Source organism: Gorilla gorilla, chromosome 10 (genome assembly GCF_029281585.2).
Source record: "Gorilla gorilla gorilla isolate KB3781 chromosome 10, NHGRI_mGorGor1-v2.1_pri, whole genome shotgun sequence".
Classification (NCBI taxonomy): Eukaryota; Metazoa; Chordata; class Mammalia; order Primates; family Hominidae; genus Gorilla; species Gorilla gorilla.
In genome coordinates, this window is record NC_073234.2 from 20,115,008 (window position 1) to 20,138,031 (window position 23,024).

Here is a 23,024-nt window from a genome sequence, read left to right on the forward strand (position 1 = left end):
AAGTTTTATTTAAACACAATCCCACTCATCCATTTGCATATTATCTATGGCTGCTGTTGCACTACAGCTACAGAACTGAGTAGTTGCAATGGACAACACATGGTCCTCAAATCCTAAAATAGTTACTATGCTGGTCTAGAGAATATTGTTTGGGGGAAGGAGTTGGAGAGTGTCCAGAAATGAGGCTGGAGTGGTAATCAGGAGATAGACCAAAGAGTTCACTCTTTATTTTAAAAGCAACATAGGAGCAACTGACATGTTTGAAGCAGGAACACAGCATGATAATATTTGAATTTTAGATAATTATGGTGAGATTAAGAAAGAAGAAGAGGCAAAACTGGAGTTCGAGAAACCAGTTTGAAAGATGGCATATAGGCAAGAAATAATGGCACCAATTATTTCTTCAATTATGAAGGCACCAATGGGATGGAAATAAACGAACAGATTTGAAAGATGAGGATTTGGTGATAAGCTATGGGATTGTGTGAGAGGGATGGTACTTCAGGCAAACTTTCCATTTGGAATTTTTCTAAGATGAGGAAGAAGCAGTAGTGACCCAATAGCTCAATGATACTATTAGACTTCTCTCATTTACATGAATGTTTCAGTCTTTCTTGTCTCACAATATTGTTTTTCCCCGGTCTACTTAGACTCAATATTACCACTTCAGTGGAATGTAGAAACTTTGTCACCATATAGGTTTCCATTTATGTTCTAGTTGTTCTTTGCATAAATATGTTGAAAATCTCATTAGATAATGTTATAATTTTTGCTTTCAATAATCAAACATACTTTAAAGAACTCAAGAGGAAAATATTGTATTTACTCAGGCATTTACTGTTTCTATTCCTTTTCCTTCATTCCTCATGTTCCAATTTTTATCCTGAAAGTCATTTTCCTTTTGTCTGAAGAAATTCCTCTAGCAATACTTCCTTTAGCAGGTTCGCTGGCAACAAATTCTCTTAGTTTTTCTTTCTTGGAGAATGTCTTTATTTCCCCTTCATTCCTGAAGAATTTTTGTACTGGATATAGAATTCTGGATTGACAGTCTTTTAGCACTTTAAAATTGTTCCACCTCCTTCTGGCTTCCACAAGTTTAGATGAGAAATCTGTAGTCGTTCAAATTGGTATTTCCTTATGAGTAATGCATTGGGTTTCTCTGGCTGCTTTCAAGATTATTTTCTTTGTCTTTAGTTTTCAGTATTTTGATTATTCACTAAATTTGGAGAAATTTCAGCCAATATTTCTTCAAATATGTGTTTTCTCATCACTACATCTTTTCTCTTCTTTTGGGACTCCAATGTCATGAATTTAGAACTTTTTGTTTTTCCCATTCAGCCCATGAGGCTCAGATCATTTTTTTTGTTTTTTTTCCTCTGTGTATTCGACGTGGAAATTTTTTATTGATCTATTTCCAAGTTCACTGGCCATTGACTCTTCTCTTTGTCATCTTGATTGTGTTTCTGATCCTATCCAGTGAGTTTTTTTTTTTAATTTTGGAGATTGTATTTTTTATCTCTAAAATTTCCATTTGGTTCTTCTTTAGATCTATTTCTTTGCTAAGAATTTCTATTGTTTTACACATTTCAAACGAATTTTAAAAGGGCTTTTATAATGGCTGTTTTAAGGTCTTTGTATTATAATCCCAACATCTGCCATCTCAGAATTACTGTCTATTGATTGTTTTTTGAGAGTTGAGATTTTTTTCTGATTCTTTGTAAGGCAAGTAATTTTAGTTTGTATTCAGGTCATTTTTACTATTGTTATGAGAGTCTAGGTTTTCAATCCTATGGAGAATGTTGATATTTTTCTCTAGCAGACAATCAACCAGTCTGTTTCAGGCCACACATTCAGACCGACCTCTTGTGGGTTATGGTTTCAATGTCATTCCCATTTTCAAAGACTTTGCAGTGTTATCTGAATTTGTCTTGCATGTGTGTCACTCAGTAGACAGTCTAAAACCTGGGTGTAGTCTAAGCGCTCAAAAGGTTTGGTATGAAGTTTAGAATTAGATTCATGCTGGCACATCTCTAGTGTAAGCCCAGGAGTTCATAAACAACTTTATGGGTTGGCTTTCAAACTCTCCCTTTCTATAATTTTCCTTGTATTTACCTTGTGTCTCCCATTTTCATCTTTCTAGACAGAAATCCAGGGCTTTAGTTTCCCACACTCAGTTGTGTTCATCCTGTAACTCCTGCTTTTTGGTTTTGTTTGTTTTTTGTTTTGTTTCCTCAGCCTGGGAAAGCATCTTCCTCTACTCTTTATCTGGCTAATTGCTACCGATTTTTCAGGTCTTAGTTTAAATATAATTTCCTCCTAAAAGCTTTGTCTTATTTGCATATCAATTATATTCCCCTTGTTATTTTCTCACAGGACCCATAATAATCTATAATTTCATATATAGTTGTTCATTGATTTTAATGTCTCTTCTGCTCAACAGAGGATGAGATTATCTGTCTTATTCAGTATTATGCAATGTTTCCAGTATCTAAAACAATGCATGGTACACAAAAGATGCTCAATAAATATTCATTTAATGCATAATTATATTCTTCCTTTCGTCCATGCATCCAACTTTCCATGCTCTGCCTCATCCCCCCAAAAATATGAAGATTGTCACATTCAAATATGAACCTACTCTCAACGATCAAAGTGAACTATATCTTTTTGTAACTTGATAATTTGTAAAGCATTCTTATTTTTTTCTTGTGTGGTTTTATAAATTAGAGAGAGGAAAATGTATTAATCATACTTTATGGGCAAATTAACTGAGATTCAAAGAGATAAAATAATTTGTCCTAGTCACAGCTAGTAATGAAAGTGATGGGTAGGGCTTAAATGACAGGTTAGTTGGTTACAAAATTTTAAATTGGCAGTTATTTTCTCTTAATGCTTATTATTTTCTGGTGCTTATTGTTGCTGTTGAAAATTTGTAGTCTTTAAAATTGTCATGCAAATCTCTCTTTATTTGATTCTTAAAAAATTTTTTAGAGACTTTTAAGATTTACCTTTGTTTTAGGTGTTCTGCAATTTTACCACAAAGGGTCTAGCTGTAGAGTTATTTTCCTTTTTCTGCTTAGATGTCAACCTGCTTCCTGAATCTGAAGATTCATGTCCATCAATGTTGGGAAAGTTTTAGTCATGTTTTGTTATTGTCTTCTACCTGTTTCGGTCTACACCCCTAATAAAATTGGATGCTTACCTCACAATATTCAAAAGTGAATCTCAAATGGATTAAAGGCCCAAATAAGAAAAAGCAAAATGTTAAAACTCATAGGAGAAAACATATGAGTATTTAGCTACGATACTAGGGGTAAGAAACAGTATCTCAAGTGAGATATAAGAAGTTTAAACCATAAAGGAAAAGATTGATATGTCACATCAAAATTTAAGACCTCTGTGAAAATAAAACATAATAAAAAGTAAAACAACAAACCATAGCCTGGGAAAAGAAAAGAGGTTTTCAAGAATACCTAATAAAAGTTTAATATTTGGGGCCGGGCGCAGTGGCTCAAGCCTGTAATCCTAGCACTTTGGGAGGCTGAGGCGGGTGGGTCATGAGGTCAGGAGTTCGAGACCAGCCTGGCCAACATGGTGAAAACCTGTCTCTACTAAAAATACAAAAAATAGCTGGGCGTTGTGGCGGGTACCTATAATCCCAGCTACTTGGGAGGCTGAGGCAGGAGAATCGTTTGAACCCAAGAAGGGGAGGCTGCAGTGAGCCAAGATCACGCCATTGCACTCCAGCCTGGGTAACAGTGCGAGATTCCATCTCAAAAAAAAAAAAGTTTAATATTTGGAATATAGAAAGAATGTCTGCAAATTCAATAAGGAAAGGGAAAACAATGGAAGAGAAGAAAATGGACAAAGGGTTCAAACAGACAACTCATGAAAAGGGAAATCCACGCAGGGAGTGGTGGCTCACACCTGTAATCCCAGCACTTTGGGAGGCTGAGGAGGGCGGATTACCTGAGGTCAGGAGTTCAAGACTAGCCTGGTCAACATGGTGAAACCCCGTCTCTACTAAAAATCCAAAAATTAGCTGGGTGTGGTGGTGCACACCTGCAATCCCAGCTACTCGGGAAGCTGAGGCACGAGAATCACTTGAACCTGGGAGGTGGAGGTTGCGGTGAGCCAAGATTGTGCCACTACACTCCAGCCTGGGTGACAGAGCAAGACTCCGTCTAAAAAAAAAAAAAAAAAAGAAAGAAAAAAGAAAAGCAAAATCCAAATGACCAACAAATGTGCCATGCTGCTCAACATCGCCACTAACCAGGGAAATGCAAAATAAAACAGTAACGAGATACTATTTCATACTTATCAGAATGGTAAGAATTAAAATTTCCAAAAATTTCTGCCCAGTCTATATGAAGAAAAAGGAGTGTTCATACATGCCATTAGAAGGAAAATTTGGTACAACTATGGAGTTAAATTTGGAATTTCTTAAATTTTAGGATGTCGATAATCCAGAAACTCTTTTCAGAGATATAAACCATGGAAAAACTGTAACATATGTACACAATGATACATGTACAAGAATGTAGTTGCTGTGGTACAGTATGAAATGACACAAAAGTGAAAGCAACCTCACTGTCAATAGGAGAATGAATAAATACATAAATTGGACTATAGGCATATAATTCAGTCTTCAAATATACTGCAGCCAAAATTACTAAAGTAGCTATATGTATATTAGCGTGATTAAATCCCAAAAGCATGATATTGGATTCTTAAAAATGCAAATGTTGAATGATCTGTAGAAGATAAAGCTTTCAGTACAATATTCTATACATCTTATGGCTACACTCTGTGGATATGCATTAAAACTATAAATTAACCTGTAAGAATGAATAACAACAAAGTCAAGATAGCGGTTACTGCCAAAGACAGACTATGACACATTGAAGACAAAAATATTCCCAGTTCTTCTCCTCATCCTGTGTTCATGCTCTTTTCAATGTGACTTTTTAGCACTTCTCATCAAAATGAGGAGTCTATTACCCCACATCTTGAGTCTGGGATGGCTGTGTGACCAGATTTAATCGACGACAGAATGTAGTGGAAGTGATGGTGTGTCAATTCTCTTTTCCAACTCTGCTACCACTATGTAAACACGTCTGGGCTAGCCTCACGGAGGATGGCTCACGGTGAAGAAAAGTCCAGCTGTGCCAGCAGAGGTCATTTATACCAGCCTACAGCCAGCCAACCCCCAAACATGTGACAAAGCCTAGCCCAGATAATCAGAGTGGCCTACTCGACCCACCACTGACCAAAGACTCAAAAATGAGCCCAGGCGAGACCAGAACTGCTGAGGTGACCACCCGTAGAATCATAAAGAATAAATGCTTATTGTTTCAGCCACTAAGTTTTGGAGTGGTTTGTTCCTGAGAAGTAGCTGATACAAGGAGAGGCTAAAGCTACAAGAGCAAAAGAGAACCTGCATCTGTGATCTTTTATGTGATAAAAAAGACAGCCCTAAAGCAAAGGTGGCAAAATTTTAAGCTTGAACAAAAACAAGTAGTAGGTACATGGTTATTTGTTATAATTTCTCTAACTTCTTTTTATCTTTGAAGTATTTCACGATAAAAGGAAATTCAGATAGCAGAGTCAATGTGCTACACTAGCTGAGACAGCCAGATGATTTTTAAAAAGAAAAAGTATTTATCCTAGTGCCCCTCCCCCATCCCCATCACCACACACATAAAGTAGACTAAGTAGATTAGTGATTTCTGAGTTCTGATCCTCTTCTCTCATCCCAGGAAATCTCCTCTATACCTTCCTAGCATCTAATCCTCTTGCCTCAGTTGCTCATCTGCAAGACAGCAAACGCATGATCAGCTTGCTGACAAGAGAGTCATAAGAGTTGAACCAGGAAAGCATTACAGGGGCAAGTTGTTCATTCAGCTGCTATGTGGGTAGGAGACTTTAAATTCCATAAGTACTTCATACTATTGTTATTTCTAAAATCTAGATTCACTTCATATAAAAAATATGATAGTCCTTCCTGCTCTACTCAAATACAGGGTTAGTCACCTACCCTGTGACTTCCTCCTGACATTCAGATCCTTTGTATCTGAAGTTGTTGCCATTGCTGGCACAGGTGGCATTCTTCCCATCTGCCAAGAGGATTTGTGCTTCACCTGTTGACAATAATGAGGGTTCAGAGGATACTCACTAAGTGCCAGAGAAAGGCAGGGATAAGCAGTCTGCTTTCAAGAGGCTCAACATCTCTCTTGGCCCAACGTATGCTAATGTTTCTATTTTGACTTCCATAGCACTCTGTGTATGCTTTTTTCTGCACTGACTGTATACCTCTAGTATATGCTAGCTGGTACTGTGGTTACTGTGTGTTCTCCTACCAACTCAATTGGGCTGTAAGCTTCTTGAGGACACGGTGTCTTAAGTGACTTAGCATCCCTTCTATCTAGTGAAAGGAAGAAAGGGAAGAAGGAGAAAGGTCAGACAGGAAGGAAGAAAGGAAGGAGGAGACAGGAAGGAATGAAGGAAGGATAATAGCAGCAAATATTTATAGAATGACTATATGCCAGGTAATGTGCACTTCTTATGCAATCCTTCCAACCACTCAATGAGGTAGATACTATTATTAATTTTCCCTAGCTTACAGATGAGGAAACATGCTTAACGGGATTAGGTAATATGCCCGATGTAACAAGCCACAGCAAATAAACTGAGGAGTCAGCATTTGAATCAGGCTTAACTTTAGAGACTATGTTCCTGATCTCTGATGTTATATTGTTGCTCAGAGTAGAAACTTTTGAGCACAGATGAGCTGATACCAGGAAATGAGAATTTATTATAAAGAAAGAAAAGGAGAGAAGGCTAGAAAGTGGGGGAGAAAGAGGGAGACATGCATCAGTACATTCTCCTCCTGCAGATGTCACACCTAACGTATGACAGATGACAGTACAGTTTCTGCTTAATTCCTGAACATGTCAAGAAAGGATCTGTTTGCTTCTTTGGTAATGTGTTCCAGGTTTCATTCTCTATGCACCAAAAATATCTACAAATAGCTCTTACACCCTCTTGCCGGTGAGAGAAGACACATACAGTCGACTCTCACAGTTCACAGTAGTTATGTTCGATAAAGATGCTGTGAACCCTGAATTAGTGAGTACTAAATCATTGCTCCCAAGGGAGACAGAGAGTTAAATTCCTGCAAGGCTCTGACCACAACAGTCTCATCAGCCCATCAAGATATCATCTTGTTTTATGTGTGCTACTGTTGAAAGACACCTTATTTAATACCCATCACTGACTCATTATCATTGAACTTTTGACCAACAGCACTACACTGCGTACCTGGACAAGCTTATCTAGACATGTGTTGTCTTCATCAGGGACATCACAACCTTCTTGCACTTGGGAACACCAGATAGCACTTGAGCACTACACTTGGACCATTTTGAACAAAATCACCACAAAGCAATGGAAAAAAAAAACATGGTGCTAAACAGACCCATGAAAGGGACATTTATTTGCACTATGAAAGCTAAAATAAGGCAGCAGAGCATCACCTTGCTCCATCTGAGCTGGGAACATATGTGTTGGGCGACTCAAACATTTTGGTGCTCTGAACATGTCCACAGATAACCTGGAAGTGCTGCCAAAGGCCCTGCTTTTTATTCTATTGGCCAGTTACAACATCTACGTGACTTTGGTGTGATGAATCCATGGTCTTTGTAAATGACTGTATGCTTTTGTAAATGTCTTTAACAATTTCGGAGTTACAAATAAATTTTAGTGAATAGGTGATTGCATAAATATGGTACCTTCAACTAATGAGGATTGACTGTATATAGTATGAAGTTCAGCCAGCCTTAGATTTGGATATATGAGAAAGCCTCATATGTCTTTGATTTGGACATATCCAGAACCGTTTTCCTGTAGGAAAACAGGAAATGAACCGCAAGAGAGATCTGAAGTATATGGTAATTTTATCTGTGTATATTTAAATAGGACATTATAAGCACATAATGGTCCTGCAGGCACCTCAGGAGGTTACTCCTCCTTTCCCCTGCTTTAGCTGAAACTTTATTTTAGTTATTAGAGATCATCAGCATCACAGATTACAGAAAAGCCTGCCAAGTCTTCTGTCTTTATAAGTCCCATTGCCTTTGTATAACCTTCTAGGGGCTGAATCTTGCTTGCACTATGCCTTTGTGTATAGAAGAAACTCAGTAAACACTGGCTGTTTATTGAACAAGATTCTCAGGGTCAATCTGCTATTTATGTTTTCTTGATCTCTGCCGTCCCTTTGTAACATACTCTCATGTAAATATTTCTGCCCAAGGTTGTGGTTCCCAGCTTGGGGTTCCTGGAATTAGTGATCCTTTAAGATATTGAGCTATTTAAAGAATCTCTCAAAAAATACATTTCACTTGGATGATGTCCCACAGGTTAAGTCAAACACCAAGGCTTTGTTTTTGCAAGTTTGCCTGGAATTACACAATGATAATTCTATGCATTTTATGTGGTAATACTAGGCATGAGAATGCACAGTGATAATTGTAGGTGATAATACTATGTACCATTTGCTAATCAGAAGCTTCTCTTCAGACATACCTGTCTTTGATTTAGTAAAAAAGATTGCTCAAATAATTCCAATTGTTTATGTTCTCAAAACATTTCGGGCAAAGATGTGATGGATAATGAAAGGTTCTTGAACAAAGGATAGAAAATCACTGATTTAAAAGGTCCTGAAAACATGGTACTTTTTCCAAATAGGTGTTGTATTCTTTTTGCTTCACATTTATGATTTTTATACTTCTATTACTCCTACTGAGCAAATCAGTCCCACTTCATATAAATGGAAAAACTTAAGTCACAGAAAAGCAGCCATTTTCACCTAGAAACTGAAAAATAGAAAATAAAAAGAAACTGAAAAATAGGCCTGAGGCTCGTCTCTAACTTCACTGGGTTCTTTCTACAGTTCTGTGAATTCTCCCTTAGAGCCTCTAGAAAAGAAATGTTTCTGTGATTTCATCTTTCTTTTGTGAAACATGTTTTCTTCTTGTGAGAATTAGCCAGGATCCAACTGAAGTAACACAAATGATGGTGTGTACTGTGCCAATAAGAGATCTGCCAACTCCCAGGCAAGCTCAGTTTCTTCCCGCTGAAATTCTTTTTCATGCATTTCTTCCATTCTGGTCACACTGTCATGCTGAGAAACAGCTGGTGCCACACTTCTAGATCAATGGCTTTGCTTGTGTGGTGCTTCGAGAGCAGAAATGGGGGAAGGGGGGGAAAGAGCAGCACAGAATGGAGACCTCAGGTTCAGTGCCTCTGCCTGATTTCCAAAGCACACTCTTAAGGCCTTGAGGGCCATTTAGGAAATATGTAACTGTTTATACAAATAGAAAACTTCTAACTCACAATCCTCACCAATGTCAATGTTTGTGCTAACCTCCCCATCCTCAAAGACTCTTGTGGTCAGCTCCTCTCAACTTATTGGCCATTTACCCACTGCCTCCATTCTGTTTCTGCTCCTATCTGCGCCTTACTCAGTTGTCCCTTGGTATCTACAGGAGACTGGTTCCAGACCCCCTGCCAATATCAATATCCCTGGATGCTCCAGTCTCTTTTATAAAGTGGTGTAGTAATTGCATACAACCTACACACAGCCTCCCATATACTTAATTCGTCTATACATTACTTATACCAAATACAATGTAAATGCCATGTAAACAGATGTTATATTGTATTTTTAAAATTTTTATTGTATTATTTTTTTTCAGAATATTTTCCATCCACAGTTGGTTGAGCAGAGTGCCATCTGTACCTAGAATGCTGTCTCAGCCCAAGGTACCTTCTTCACACCATTCATGAAGTGCTTTAAACCACTCCCCCTCAAGAAGCCCTTTAGAACACTCAGAAAAAGATCCTCATCTCATAATTCTTGGTCCAAATACAAAACTCCAGACTCCTCAATTACTGCATCACTAAAATTCCCACCATTTAAGTGCATATAATTAGCTTTTTAAGTTATATATTTATTATTAGCTTGGTGTTTGTGTGTTTCCATCAGTGGTAACACCATAAACATGATTCTTCCAATTTTACTACTTCTATAACACAGTTGCATGTGGAAAACGGACATTCAATAAATTTATCCTGACTTCACATGCCAAATAGTACCTTTACACAGCTCTCAGTTAAAGCCATCAGTTTATAAGTAACTTAGTGGAATAGCCTAGAGGTGACAAAGGAAGAGTTGGGCAGCAGCATTCAACAAACATCCGTGAATGAAACTTTGCTCCTCCATTCCGATACCTGGGCTGCACTGATCTACCACTCTCCTGGTTTCTGCCTCTGTCTTCCCTGCTTTGCATTAGAATCAGTCTCAGTGATTAACAGTGGTGCCTGAAAGACAATTTCTCCAAGAGAACTGTATAGGCTCTAAGGGCAAAACACCTGCCTTCTTGGCAGAATCGCCAGGCTCCCTGACAAGTAATTTGGAGGGTTTTAGTGTCTAATGGACATACTGCTGGAGTGGGTGTTCTTAGGGTTGTCTTTAGTGTTGTTACCTGGACAAACCTTTCCCTCGAGTAGAAAATTAAGACACATTCCGTTATAGGAAAGCACTCTGCTTGCCAACAGTTTCTATAATAGTTATTACACTGAGGCATATTAATGAAGGGCGTTTTGTTTCTTGTCATCAAGACATGCCATCTTATGACACCAAATGCCCTCCATTTCATTCTTGTGGCCAGTTACAATATCCACATAACTTGGAATTGATGAAACTATTGCTTTTCTAAACACCTGTGTGCTTTTGTAAATGCCTTTGTTTAATGGAGTTACTACTTATAGCATTTAAATATGTTATAGATGGGACAAATACATGATATGTAGCACCTGAGAAAGTAGTACCATAAAGAAAAACAATGGAAAAGGAGGGGAAACAGAGAAGCAGAAATGGGGATACATTTATCCGCAAAAAAATGCAAGAGGTAGAGGAATGGTTAAGCAAACTGAGAACGCAGGGAGGACAGAAATATAGAAATGATCTTCCTTGTGTGATTGTCACAATGTTGATGAGCACTAAAATACTGCCAGGTGCTGGTTTAGACTAACTTGACATCAAGCTTGCTAAAAAGAACACTATTTCCCAGTCCATGAAATGTTATTAATATACAAGTGCAAGGGCACAGAGGGAGGATGAGAGAGAGGGGAAAAATCCAAAACGTCTTCTGACTCTAACTTGTACATCCTTAGGAGCAGATTAAAAAGAGGCTCTGAAACAGGAGAATTTAAAAGAACAAGCACATTTGTCTTATACATTTGTGTTTCTATAAAAAGATTTTCACAGGAAATTTGTACTTGCAATGTATATTTCAGTGCTTTTACATTTTGTTTTGGCAAAGAAAGTAAAAGGAAAATTTTGTTTGTATGTTTAATTAAGGATTGCACCTGAGACGAGTCAAGCCTCTTGAAAAAGTCAAATGCCTCCATGTAAATATAATCAAGTTTCCTTTCCCAAGTGTCCATGTGTGATAAATAAAAAGTTTTAGATTACTATTATTCACAGGTAACACAGAGAAGAAAAAAAGAGAAATTCATAAAGAGACTTTACGTGTTTAAGTTAGGGGTTGATCACTAGCTTGTGCAGTATATAAATTTTTGGAATGGTTTCACAGACATGTATCTTGATTTGTGGATTGAGTTGCAAGTTCTCTTTCTGGGCATCTTTTTGCTTGACAGATTCCCAGCATAGCACAAGTTCCTGGAGAGTTTAACAATCATCTTCTGCCAGCATGTCAATCTATAAGGGTTTAGTGCTTGGATGTCAGAGTGAGTGTTGATGATACTCGGAAGATCTGGGGAAGCATGTTACTAAGTTGATAAAACATTTCTTCAGAAATACTCTGTAAGACGAAAAAATAATAATTGCACTTGTTAAATCATCATTGATTTTAAAAATAATTTTAGAAGTATTTTAAAATATGGACCTAGTTCTACTAGGAATATGTGAGTGCAGTATGTGAAAATTATCTTTCATGGCTGATGTAACTGCACGGCCATGGACAAGGGCTGGTTTTCCGGCTCCATCTTCTGAGAACTTATGTCATTTCTGTCAAATAATACGTTTGAGTAATAGAAAAACCTCTAGATAACACTAGTGTAATCAGTAATAAAAAACCACTAATTTTGCTAAGTTCTTCAGAGAATACAGAATCATTATCTGCTAATGTCCTTATTTAAGAACCCTTTATAATCTATATAATACAAATGTGGAGAAAAACAAAGGAATGATGAGTCAAGTTTTGTTCAGGGGTTAAGTAACAAATCCCTTGAGTGGTAGATGCTAATATCTTTGACAATACACTAAGTGCCTTTATCACATCCAAATACTTCTCTCCTTAAAAAACAGAAAGCGATTAGCCTTTTGTATTGTTTTTAGGATTTTAGGGCAGGATGCTTAGCTGTATCTGTGAGAAATCTAATAAAAGAGATTAAATTGGGGTGAGATCTATTCAGATAACATACCTGTGGTACTAGAAATTGCACTGTCCTAGAAATTCCTCCATCCCATGAAGCCATTTCCATCATGAAACCTAAAATAGAAAAACAGATGTTGCTGCATGACAAGTTCTGGCCTTCAAACCTACCAGTCACTTACTGAAATTAACTGAATTTTCACTGTGGGGCTTCATGTCTTGACTTTTTAGATAGCCATTTGCACGTAGGATAGGCTACACCTAAAGGACAGATAAATGTTTGCAATTCCTAATTCTTCAGGCCAGAGAGGTTTAACAGAGTTTTGTCAACATGCTCTTATTTATGATTTCTCAAATCAAATTTAGTATCCACACAATGAAGCCAAGACAGTTTATTAAAAGTTAATAAATATGTGGCTCTATTTTTTTTCTTTTTAAGAGAATAAAGGTAATAGCAAGCTGGCAGCAGAACAAAATGTAAATAATGTCCAAATAGCTTTGTATTTCAAAGGGGCTGGAGACTTATTTTGTGACTAGAAAAATAAAACTAAAAAAGTCTATTATGAAATATTTGCTTGCTAAACTATCTAACTGAGGCACTAGATTACAGGGGTATCTTTCACATTCTCTCTTCTGGGTTGCTCTACTTTCAATGTTTGGGAGGAAATACAGGTGGTGGTTGTCAGAGATAAGATTATGCTCACCTTTGACACACTTGAACACAAGTTCCGCTCTCCTTAAGCACCAGGGTATAGTCATTTCCTAAAAACAGAAACAAAACATAAGATATGTTTTTGATAGAACTTTGTATAAAAAATAAAGTCAGATCTTTATCTATAATGTTGACTATCCATGTGGTGAACAGATTTAGGCAACTGTTTGCTAATCCCAACTGGATTTCCTCTAGTTTTTAGGCATGCAGCTTCTTCCAGCTGTTAGACTATACTTGTGGAATACAAACTAATTTAGTTAGCCCCCTAAATACAATTAAAAAAAAAACATATCCTTAATTTTTCTAGATAATTCTAAAGACAAATATAAATGACATAGGAACTCTACCTACTACTCTCAATGTTAGCATGAATAATTCTATTGCACTGTATATTTGCATAAGCAATAAAATGTTTTTACTGTATAATACATTATTACAAATGAGTGGAAATAAACAAATGCCCCATCCCAGCCACCTAACAAAACAAATGCATTCATTTTTCTATGTTCCTTTCTAATCTTCAGTCAAATATGGACATAAGTGTCATTGTTAGTCTATAACCAAAACATTGATAATTTTCCACAGTATGATTAGCGTGTATGCCATTTAAAAATCTATCCCCCTTCACAAACACCAGAATTGTTTTTCCCTAAATCTTCATAATTATAACTATAAAACATGTAGATTATTTCATTATTGTGATTCTCAAACTTTGTGGGTCTCAGGATCTTTTGCACTCTTAAATATTAGCCTGGTGCAACAGTGCACATTTAGAGTCCCAGCTACTTGAGAGGTTGAAGCAGGAGGATTGCTTGAGTCCAAGAGTTCAAGTCCACTGGGCAACATAGTGAGACCCTTGCTCTAAAAAAAATTTTTTTTAAATCACTGAGGACTCCAATGAGCTTTTCTTTATGTAGATTACATCTCTTGATATTTATTGCATTCAGAATTAAAACTAAGAAAACATTAATTTAAAAATAATAAACCCATTCATGTTAATATAAATAACATTTTAATGAAAAACAACTATTTTCTAAAACAAAAAAAATTTTAGTAAGTGTAATAATGTTTTAAATTTCTGCAAATCTCATTAAGGCCTAGCCTAACAGAAGATATCTGGATTCTGATATCTGTCTCTGCATTCAATCTGTTATATTATCACACAGCACGTAGCTTCTGAAAAACTCACTGGACACCCGTGCAAGAATAAGAATAAAAAGGCAAATAATGTCTTCCTTACCAACTACTCAGTCTTTCATCTTTTGTAAGTAGGCTTCCATCCCATCACTCAACTGAAAATTCTTTATGTGAGATCATCAATGATTATTAATTACCAAACCTTTTCTCAGTCTTATTCTAATTGCCGTTTACCTATTGTTGTAATTCACATACCTTAGGACCACTCCTTTTCTTCATGACATTTTTCCCCCCTCTGCCCTGGGGCTGATATATCATCAAATTATTCCAGTTCTTCACCTATCTCTGAAGGTCTTTGTGACCTCAAGGCTAGTTACCACTATGGCTTCCTATCTAGTGTCCTGAATTCTAGTGTTTCCCCTCTAAACCACTAATTTTGGCTATTTTAAGTACATTTCTGATCATATTATACTCCTGTTTTAAGAACTTACAACTGCTTCCTACTGTCTCACACATAATATGTAAGCCTTTCTTTTACTATTTAAGGCTACATACTTTAAAGCCAAAGCTACTTTAAGCTTCTGTGACTTTTAAATTTTTAAAAATGAAGGTTTCATTCAAGTATATCTGCTCACATTTGCCTAAACATGGTCTGCAATGCCTGTCACCCACCTCCCTCCATTTTTCCTCAATCTGTTTCTTCTACCTACAATGCCCTTCTCAGTAATTCCATCTATTGAACCTGATCTTCATTTTTCAATGTCCAGCTTAATTGCCATCTCCTCCATACAGCATTTCCTGTTTTTCCAGCTACAAATATGTCTCCATTTTCTGAACTCCCAAAGTACTTTACTGTTCTTTTATCTCAATGCTCACATTTTTATCCTGTCGTTTTTGGGGAGGAGGGCAGAGGAATGGGCAGAAGGATGGGATTTATTCTTTGTCTTCTTGATTAAGTTGTGTGCTCTCTGAAGGTAGAAGCCACTTTTTATTCACCTTTATTACCTTTACAATGCCTTCTATAATACTGAGCAACACACATGCTCAAAAACATAGGTTGAGTGAACTAGCTTTTATCCATGGACATTTAAAAAGAGTGTGACTTTCTCTGTAGCCAGAAATAGGGTTTAATAGGAAGCTACTTTTAAATTTGTGTCCAAGACACTTTGTTTTAAGATTGATTAAAGAAAGGTCTAGTTTTTTAGTTGGCTAAAAAGTAAAGAATCCTCTTGGGTTAGGTTCTGGAGGCTTCTAAAAATTCACTAGAATTTTCTGATATTCCACTTTAAGTTATAACACTTTGGCTTCAAAGTTCACAGAAAGAAGAGTATTTCCTTCTAACTGCAAAGGCTGCTGCAAAAGAGCTACAGTGGTCTTATGGAGTACACACATGCATGGAGGGACAAGTGTTTGGTTTTTTTGTCTTACTTCCTCCTAGTGAAAAGATGATGTACAGAGAGAACGAGGTGACTAAGAAATGTCTACAGCTGGCCGGGAGTGGTGGCTCACACCTGTAATCCCAGCACTTTGGGAGGCCAAGGCAGGCGGATCATCTGAGGTCAGGAGTTCGAGACCAGCCTGGCCAACGTGGTGAAACCCCGTCTCTACTAAAAATACAAAAATTAGCTGGGCATGGTGGTGGGCGCCTGTAATCCCAGCTACTTGGGAGGATGAGGCAGGAGAATTGCTTGAACCTGCAAGACGGAGGTTGCAGTGAGCTGAGATCATGCCACTGTACTCCAGCCTGGGTAACACAGCAGGACTCCGTCTCAAAAAATAAATAAATAAATAAATGTCTACAGCGACGGAGCAATGCTGATGGCTCTAAAAACTACAATAATAATGTCTTATGTTTATATGGAACTTTACAATATAAATAATCTAACAAAAATAACCTTTATAAATTAAAAAAAAAAAGATGCTCAGAGAGGTACAGTGAATTGCTTATGTGACAGCCTGAGGCTTGAATTTTCATTTTCTTAATAGCATCTTTTGATGAGCTAAAGTTTTGAATTTTAAAATATAATTTATTACGTTCTTCTTTTATGGCTTATGCCTTTGTGGCCTAACAAATTTTAACCTGCTTAACCTGATGTCATCAGGATTTTCTTTTATGTTTTCCTCTAGAAGCATTATAATATTAGCTCTTTTGTTTAGGTCTGATCCATTTTAAATTAATTTTTATATATGATATAATGTAAGGTTTACGATTGTCTTTTCTATATGAATACCCAGTTGTTTCAACAACACTGAAAAGATTATCCTTTCTCCCACTGCATTGCCTTGGCATCTTTGCTGGAGATCAAATGACCATATATGTATGGATTTATGTCTGGATGCTTTATTCTGTTTTCTGATCCACAGTCTATTCTTTTGCCAATATCACATTGCATTGATTACTGTAACTTCATAGCAAGTTTTGAAATTAGTTAGTGTAAGCTCTTTAACTTTGTTCTTTTTCAAAATTGTTTTGGCTGTTTCAGGTCCTGTGCATTTCCATACACATTTTAGAATTAGCTTGTCAAAATCTCAAAATTACCTTATAAGAATTCCAATTGAGATTTAAATCTATAGATCAATTTTAGAACTATTATCTTGACAATATTGAGTGTTCCAATCCATGAGTACAGGATATATTTCCATTTATTTAGGTCTTTTAAAATATCTCTCAGCAATGTTTTATAGTTGCCAGATCACTTTTCATAACATCTTTTTACTTGAAGGCATTTCAAGCTTGTCTTCAGTTCTTTAAACACAGTAATCAACTATTCTATGGTCTGTGTTTTATAATTCCAGGGCTTCAAGTCTTTGTGCATCTGTTTTTATGTTCAGTTGTTTCTGCTGATTCTCATTCATGGCATCTAATTTCATTAAGGATCTACTTATTCACTTACGTTAAACATTTTATTCAAGAACCCATATGTAGGAATAAATACTATCGTATAACTGAGTATTTGTATCATCTTAAAATATTACTCTAAAACCAATCATTTTTTGAAATACTATGATAGTAATCAGAATCAAGGAATTAGTACTATTTATACTATTTTAATGAAGCACTCATTTTTAAATATAAAAAAGCATTTTCTGACAGTAACTTTTCTTATAATCCAGAATTTACTGACATCTATGATTAGCCTTGCATTATTTCAGGCTAAGATCAAGTCTAAGCACCACTAGTCACAGGAGGACAACTAATGTGAACTGTAAGCATAGAGCTTATTGAAGGGCTAGTTTTGAACACCCACAAATAGAATACATATTATTCCAATGCATTAAAATTAGGATATTAATGGTAATAATGAAAGATTGTAACGCAAGTTAAAATAGGGATGGGTTAAATGGTATGACCAAAAGTAGGTAGGGGAAGAGTGATGAAGTTCGTTGTCCTACTTGTCCAAAGGTCATCAGGTTTTCCTCATTAATACCCTGCTTTCTTGCTTTGTGTATATGTGTGATTAATAGCATGGTCCAGAGCAAGTATTTGTGATACAAATTAAGAACTTCACACTTTTCAGAATGGTGTCAATTAATGACAAAATTTCATCAATGCTATTTAGAGAATATACCAAAATACCAATTTGTGACAGGACCCCAGCAAATCTTTGAAGTGACGGACATATTTTAAAAATAAATTTAATTCTCAGATGACATAAACTCTCATATTCAGTATACTTTAACTTAATGCCACTTAGCAGCGTATGACTCTAAGAGGAAACTAGATGGCTACCTGTATATGCATGTGCACGCACACAAACACACACACACATACGTCTGAGTTGTTTTCAAATCTTCCATGTGCCTCCATAGAGACTCCACCGTAAGCTTAAGATAGATGCTTGCAAGGTTTTTTAATCCTGTCATTTTGTCTCTGATTAAAACCAGCACCTAAAAAGAATGGCTTTGGGTACTTAGAAAAAGTAAACTGTGAGCTTTAGAATTCAATAAGGTCCTGAGAAGAATGACTTATTCAATGTCACCATGAGTTGTGGTCAGCGGTTTCACAAGGAGCTCACTTCGGGAAACAAATCGTAGTATATATGATATGATAGATGGTATAGACAACATAGTGGGCCAGGTAACAGTACAGAAAGTTTTTGATCATAAGTTCTAAATAATGGAAAAGTGACTAAATCTTAGTAACATGCCTGTGAGAATGCACTGTTAGAGAAATCCAATGAAGCTGGAAGGATCAGGTGAAACACTATAGACTTTATAACTGGCCAAAAATTCGGCCCTACTGTCACACTTTAGATGACATGTGCAAAGAAGAGATTCTAAACCTATGAAAATGAAATTGAAATCTCAGTTCTGACTATAACTGAGACAACGCCTTCTATCTAAAGCTCACTGTTACTCAACTTGAATCCTCTCATTAGGGTAAGGCTGAACTGCAGAGTTAGCCAGTATGTTCTTTTGAAGTCTTCACTGTATGTCTTGGAATTCAGATATAAGAATTATTATCTGAGTTTATGCTCCAATGGGGAATATCCAAGATTATTCTTTACTTCTCAAGTACGTGCCTCTGAGGTACTTGAAACACTTGTGTTAATAAGTTTCACAGTCCTTATCAGAAGATGAGAAATAGTTTGGCTTTATTTCTTATTTTTCGCATTCAATATAACAGCATAGGTACAACCACTTTGAAAAACTATTTGGCATATCTACCAAAGCTAAACATAAATATACCCTGAGACCTGACAATTCTATCCCTAAGTATTTTGACAAGCTAATTCTCAACAGAAATGTCAAAAGATGTCTGTTGGACTGTTCCTAGCAATACTACTCCTAACAATAAAAATCTGGAAAAACTACCCAAATGTCCATAAATAGTAGAATGTATAAATAACTGTGGTCTAGTCACACAATAATATATAACAATAACAATGAACAATCTATAACCATGCACAATATTATGGATAGATCTCACAAACATAATATTGAATGAAAGAAGCCAGATATAAGATAAACAGCAAAAGCAAGCCCAACTAATCCATAATTTTTGAGATGAAAACAGTGGCTACCCTTGAGGAGGGAGTGTGGTTTAACTGACTAAAAGGGAGGTGGCTGCTGGGTGCTGGTCATGTTCCATTTCATCATCTGCATATTTGTTATATATGGGTGTTCAGTCTATGAAAAGTTGAGCTGCATACCTATGTGTACCTTTCTATATGTGTATTATACTCCAATAAAGAAGTTAAAAACAAACAACAAAATCTTCATTAGTAACCAACAGTTACAAAACTAAATAATTTGGTAAGCCCCAAATTATTCAACAAGTTAACAGCAAAAATAAAAGGAAGTTGAGAATTCAGTATTCTTGGCTTGCAGCTCCTCATTCCATAAGACTGACTCCAATAAGACAGTATCTTCAGATCACAAAGATATATTGAGATAAAACTGATACATCTTTCTTCTTGCTGATAGGTTATTTTTCCTTTATTCTTTTTAAACTGCAATTAATTTCTATAGCTCTTTTATCTGACATAAGACATGGGCTGTTTCAGTCATCTTCATTTTCTTGCACACACTAAAACATGGTAACTGAGTGTCTAACAATTCTGTTAGAAGAGGAAAATGACACGTGAAAATGCTTCAGGATCCTTGCACCAAAGCTAAAACAATATTACCTCTATATCCTGTGTAGTGTTGTCTGAGTTTATAGAGTAAACTTCTTGACCTGAATGGATGTTTAAATACAACAAATGGGAGAATCATAGCTCAATATACTTTTGTGAATTAAATTGGACACTTTGGAAACAAACTTAATGTTCTGCAGCTGGCCTTCCCAATTTAAAACATGTAACTTTTGTAACATTGTGGGAGAGGGAATGCTAGTAGTATCAGATGTCTGGAAGTAAATCTGAACTTAGTGACTTTTGGAAACACTGTTTTTGAGGCTGTTTCCCACCTACATATAACCATTTTTATAAACTGGCTAACCAGGAGTCCAGCTGCAGGAATGTTTGGATGAATTTCTTGTGGTAGGAATTCATCATAAACTTTGTTACTCCCCAAAGACCCTTTTATAGATAGACTAGTTAGTGATGATGATTTAACAATAGCTAAAAATTCCTGATGGAACTAAAACTTTATAAAGCTACAGTGGGGAAAAAAATGTTTGTCCATCTCTCTTGATACCATATTAGGTATGACTGAGGCTACAGAAGTGAATGGAATGAGAAATTAGTAAGTCTGATGAAGCTTTCATAGGATAGTGGCAGGATTCTCCTAATCAAAACAACAACGTGCCTGGTAAAACTATACCAGCATAGATTATAAATGGGAAATCATTGAAAATCACCCTGTCTCGGAAGGACAAGAATTTTTTTTGTTGTTTATATAGCAGCAGGCCCCAACCTTTTTGGCACCAGGAACCAGTTTCACGGAAGTCAATTTTTCCACAGACTGGAGTTGGGGGTGAGGGTGGGGATAGCAGGGATGGTTTCAGGATGAAACTGTTCCACCTCAGATCATCAGGCGTTAGATTCTCAAAAGGAGCACGCAACCTAGCTCCCTCGCACACGCAGTTCACAATAGGGTTCACGCTCCTATGACAGTCTAATGTGGCTGCTGATCTGACAGGAGGCAGAGCTCAGGCAGTAATGCTTGCCCTTCGATGCTCACCTCCTGCTGTGTGGCAGGTTCTTGGCCTGGCAGTTTGGGACCCCTGTTATACAGGATATGAAATTTAAAATGAGGCCCCTGTAATATAATGAATCTAAGTAGGGACTTAGTCTAAAAAGTAAAACATAAAATCTTTTACACTGTCCTGTACAATATAGCATTTTTCTTTTGGTAAATAGCTATTTATAATCAATAATCAAACTTCCTTCCTGACAATCACAATCTCCGCTTCCCAGTCAGTGATTTATTTAAGAGATACAGTTTCACCATGTTGCTCAGGCTGGTCTTGAACTCCGGGCTAAAACAATCTTCCTGCCTCAGTCCTGGGAGTAGCTGCGACTACAGGTGCCAATTTTGCTTTTTAAAACATGCCTCCTCAAAATAAGCAGACACAGAGTTGTTGATAGGAGCCCTTCATCACCAAGTTAAGCACTGGCTCTCCTATGACTTGTCTGGACCTGTTTGGCTTGAGGCTCATTTGTTTCTCCAGACTATGTAAAGTTGAATTTTAGTCTTTATATTATTTCTACAATGTATGCCTTCTAACCAGTTTCTATGTGGGTGAAGGAAGAAAGAGGAAAACCAGTCATGGAAAGAGACTGTTAAAAATTAAATTATAGTCCATAACAAAATGGAAGAATGATCATGCTACATCTTCATTGCAGAACTGTATTAGCTAAAAGGAACCCTTGAGACAAATGTTAAACTAAGGCTGGCTTCTTCCCGTCATCTAGCATCTCGTTCCAATACCTACTAATGCAAACTCAGAAAATGCAGACTAATTTTCATGGCAGCCTAAGCCAAATATGTGTGTATGTAAATCTAATGCTACTTAAGCCAAAAAGAAGAAAGAGGGGTAAGAAGATGGGGTAGGGGAGAAGGAAGACAGGGAAGAGGAGGAAAAAAAGGAGGAGAAAGAGGTGTAGGGGCACATGCCTTATCCAAAGCTAAGTATTATTTGGATTTTCTAGTTTATTTACTATAGGACAATGCTACAGCTCTCTGAACATAAATGGTTAAGGATTATTCACCAATTTGTATTATATTTCACTCAATTCTACTAACCAGATCAGAGATGCAAAAATCCATTAGTTTAAAAAAATGTAAAGTGTATTATTATATAATATTGGGGGTTAAATCAATATTATGATTATGTAAATCATAAAATTACAGGATTTTTCTTTCTGCTTACCTCTGACATATCATGTACCAGCAAGAGAGGAATGCTTATTGTTGTGATGTCATGGGTACAGCAAACTTTGAGTATATTTCGGAGTCCCATAATGGCAGGATCACGAGCAGTGATGTTTCCCGATTTCACATGGTCATCCACACAGAGATGGAAAGCAACATGGATTTCTGAGAGATTAGAATGCCGTGTAATATAAAATTCCCCTGTGAACAATAAATACAATCATGATTACCAAATGCCTAAGTCACATTCATCAATGGGCTTTCTAAATAAGTGTAATGGGCAATCAATGTGTTGAACTAGTAGGGGTGTATCCCGAACATTTACCGGATTCAGGAAGCAACTGTGATTACTGCTCTTCAATTCTCGGAGAGAAGGTAATGAAAATAAGAGACAATAGCCAATTATGCAATAGATTCATAAATTGGTATGAAGTGACCACCAAGTAGTAAATAAATCAAATGAGTACTCATCTTTATTTTGATGTAAATGCCTAAGATGTCAAATTAATTAATTAATTAATTAATTTTGACATGGAGTCTTACTCTGTCACCAAGCTGGAGTGCAGTGGCACAATCTTGGCTCACTGCAACCTCCGGTTCCCTGGTTCAAGCAATTCTCCTGCCTCAGCCTCTCGAGTAGCTGGGATTACAGGCATGTGCCATCATGCCCAGCTAATTTTTGTATTTTTAGTAGAGATGGGGTTTCACCATGTTGGCTAGGATGGTCTCCATCTCCTGACCTCATGATCCGCCCGCCTTGGCCTCCCAAAGTGCTGGGATTACAGGCGTGGGCCACCGTGCCTGGCCTAAAATGTCAAATTTAACATGTAAAAAAGGTTACTTGTTTTTTACATGACCTAAATCTGCTGTTCCTCATCTCAACTTATGAGACCAAT

The 23,024-nt window shown here is 36.7% G+C and overlaps 1 protein-coding gene across 2 annotated transcripts in view; it reads right to left on the bottom strand.

Moving 5' to 3' along the window:
- Positions 1-9,711: 9,711 nt before the first annotated feature.
- The window catches only part of FERRY3 (FERRY endosomal RAB5 effector complex subunit 3), a 59,949-nt gene continuing 46,636 nt past the window's right edge, over positions 9,712-23,024 (bottom strand). For both annotated transcript variants that reach the window (XM_019039383.4, XM_063693753.1), the window contains 4 exons: positions 22,127-22,329; positions 13,163-13,220; positions 12,508-12,575; positions 9,712-11,885 (listed from right to left, as the gene is read on the bottom strand). In XM_019039383.4, coding sequence (XP_018894928.1) covers positions 11,793-11,885; positions 12,508-12,575; positions 13,163-13,220; positions 22,127-22,329 — 422 coding nt within the window. In that variant the 3' untranslated portion in view covers positions 9,712-11,792. The remainder of the gene's footprint in view (positions 11,886-12,507; positions 12,576-13,162; positions 13,221-22,126; positions 22,330-23,024) is intronic.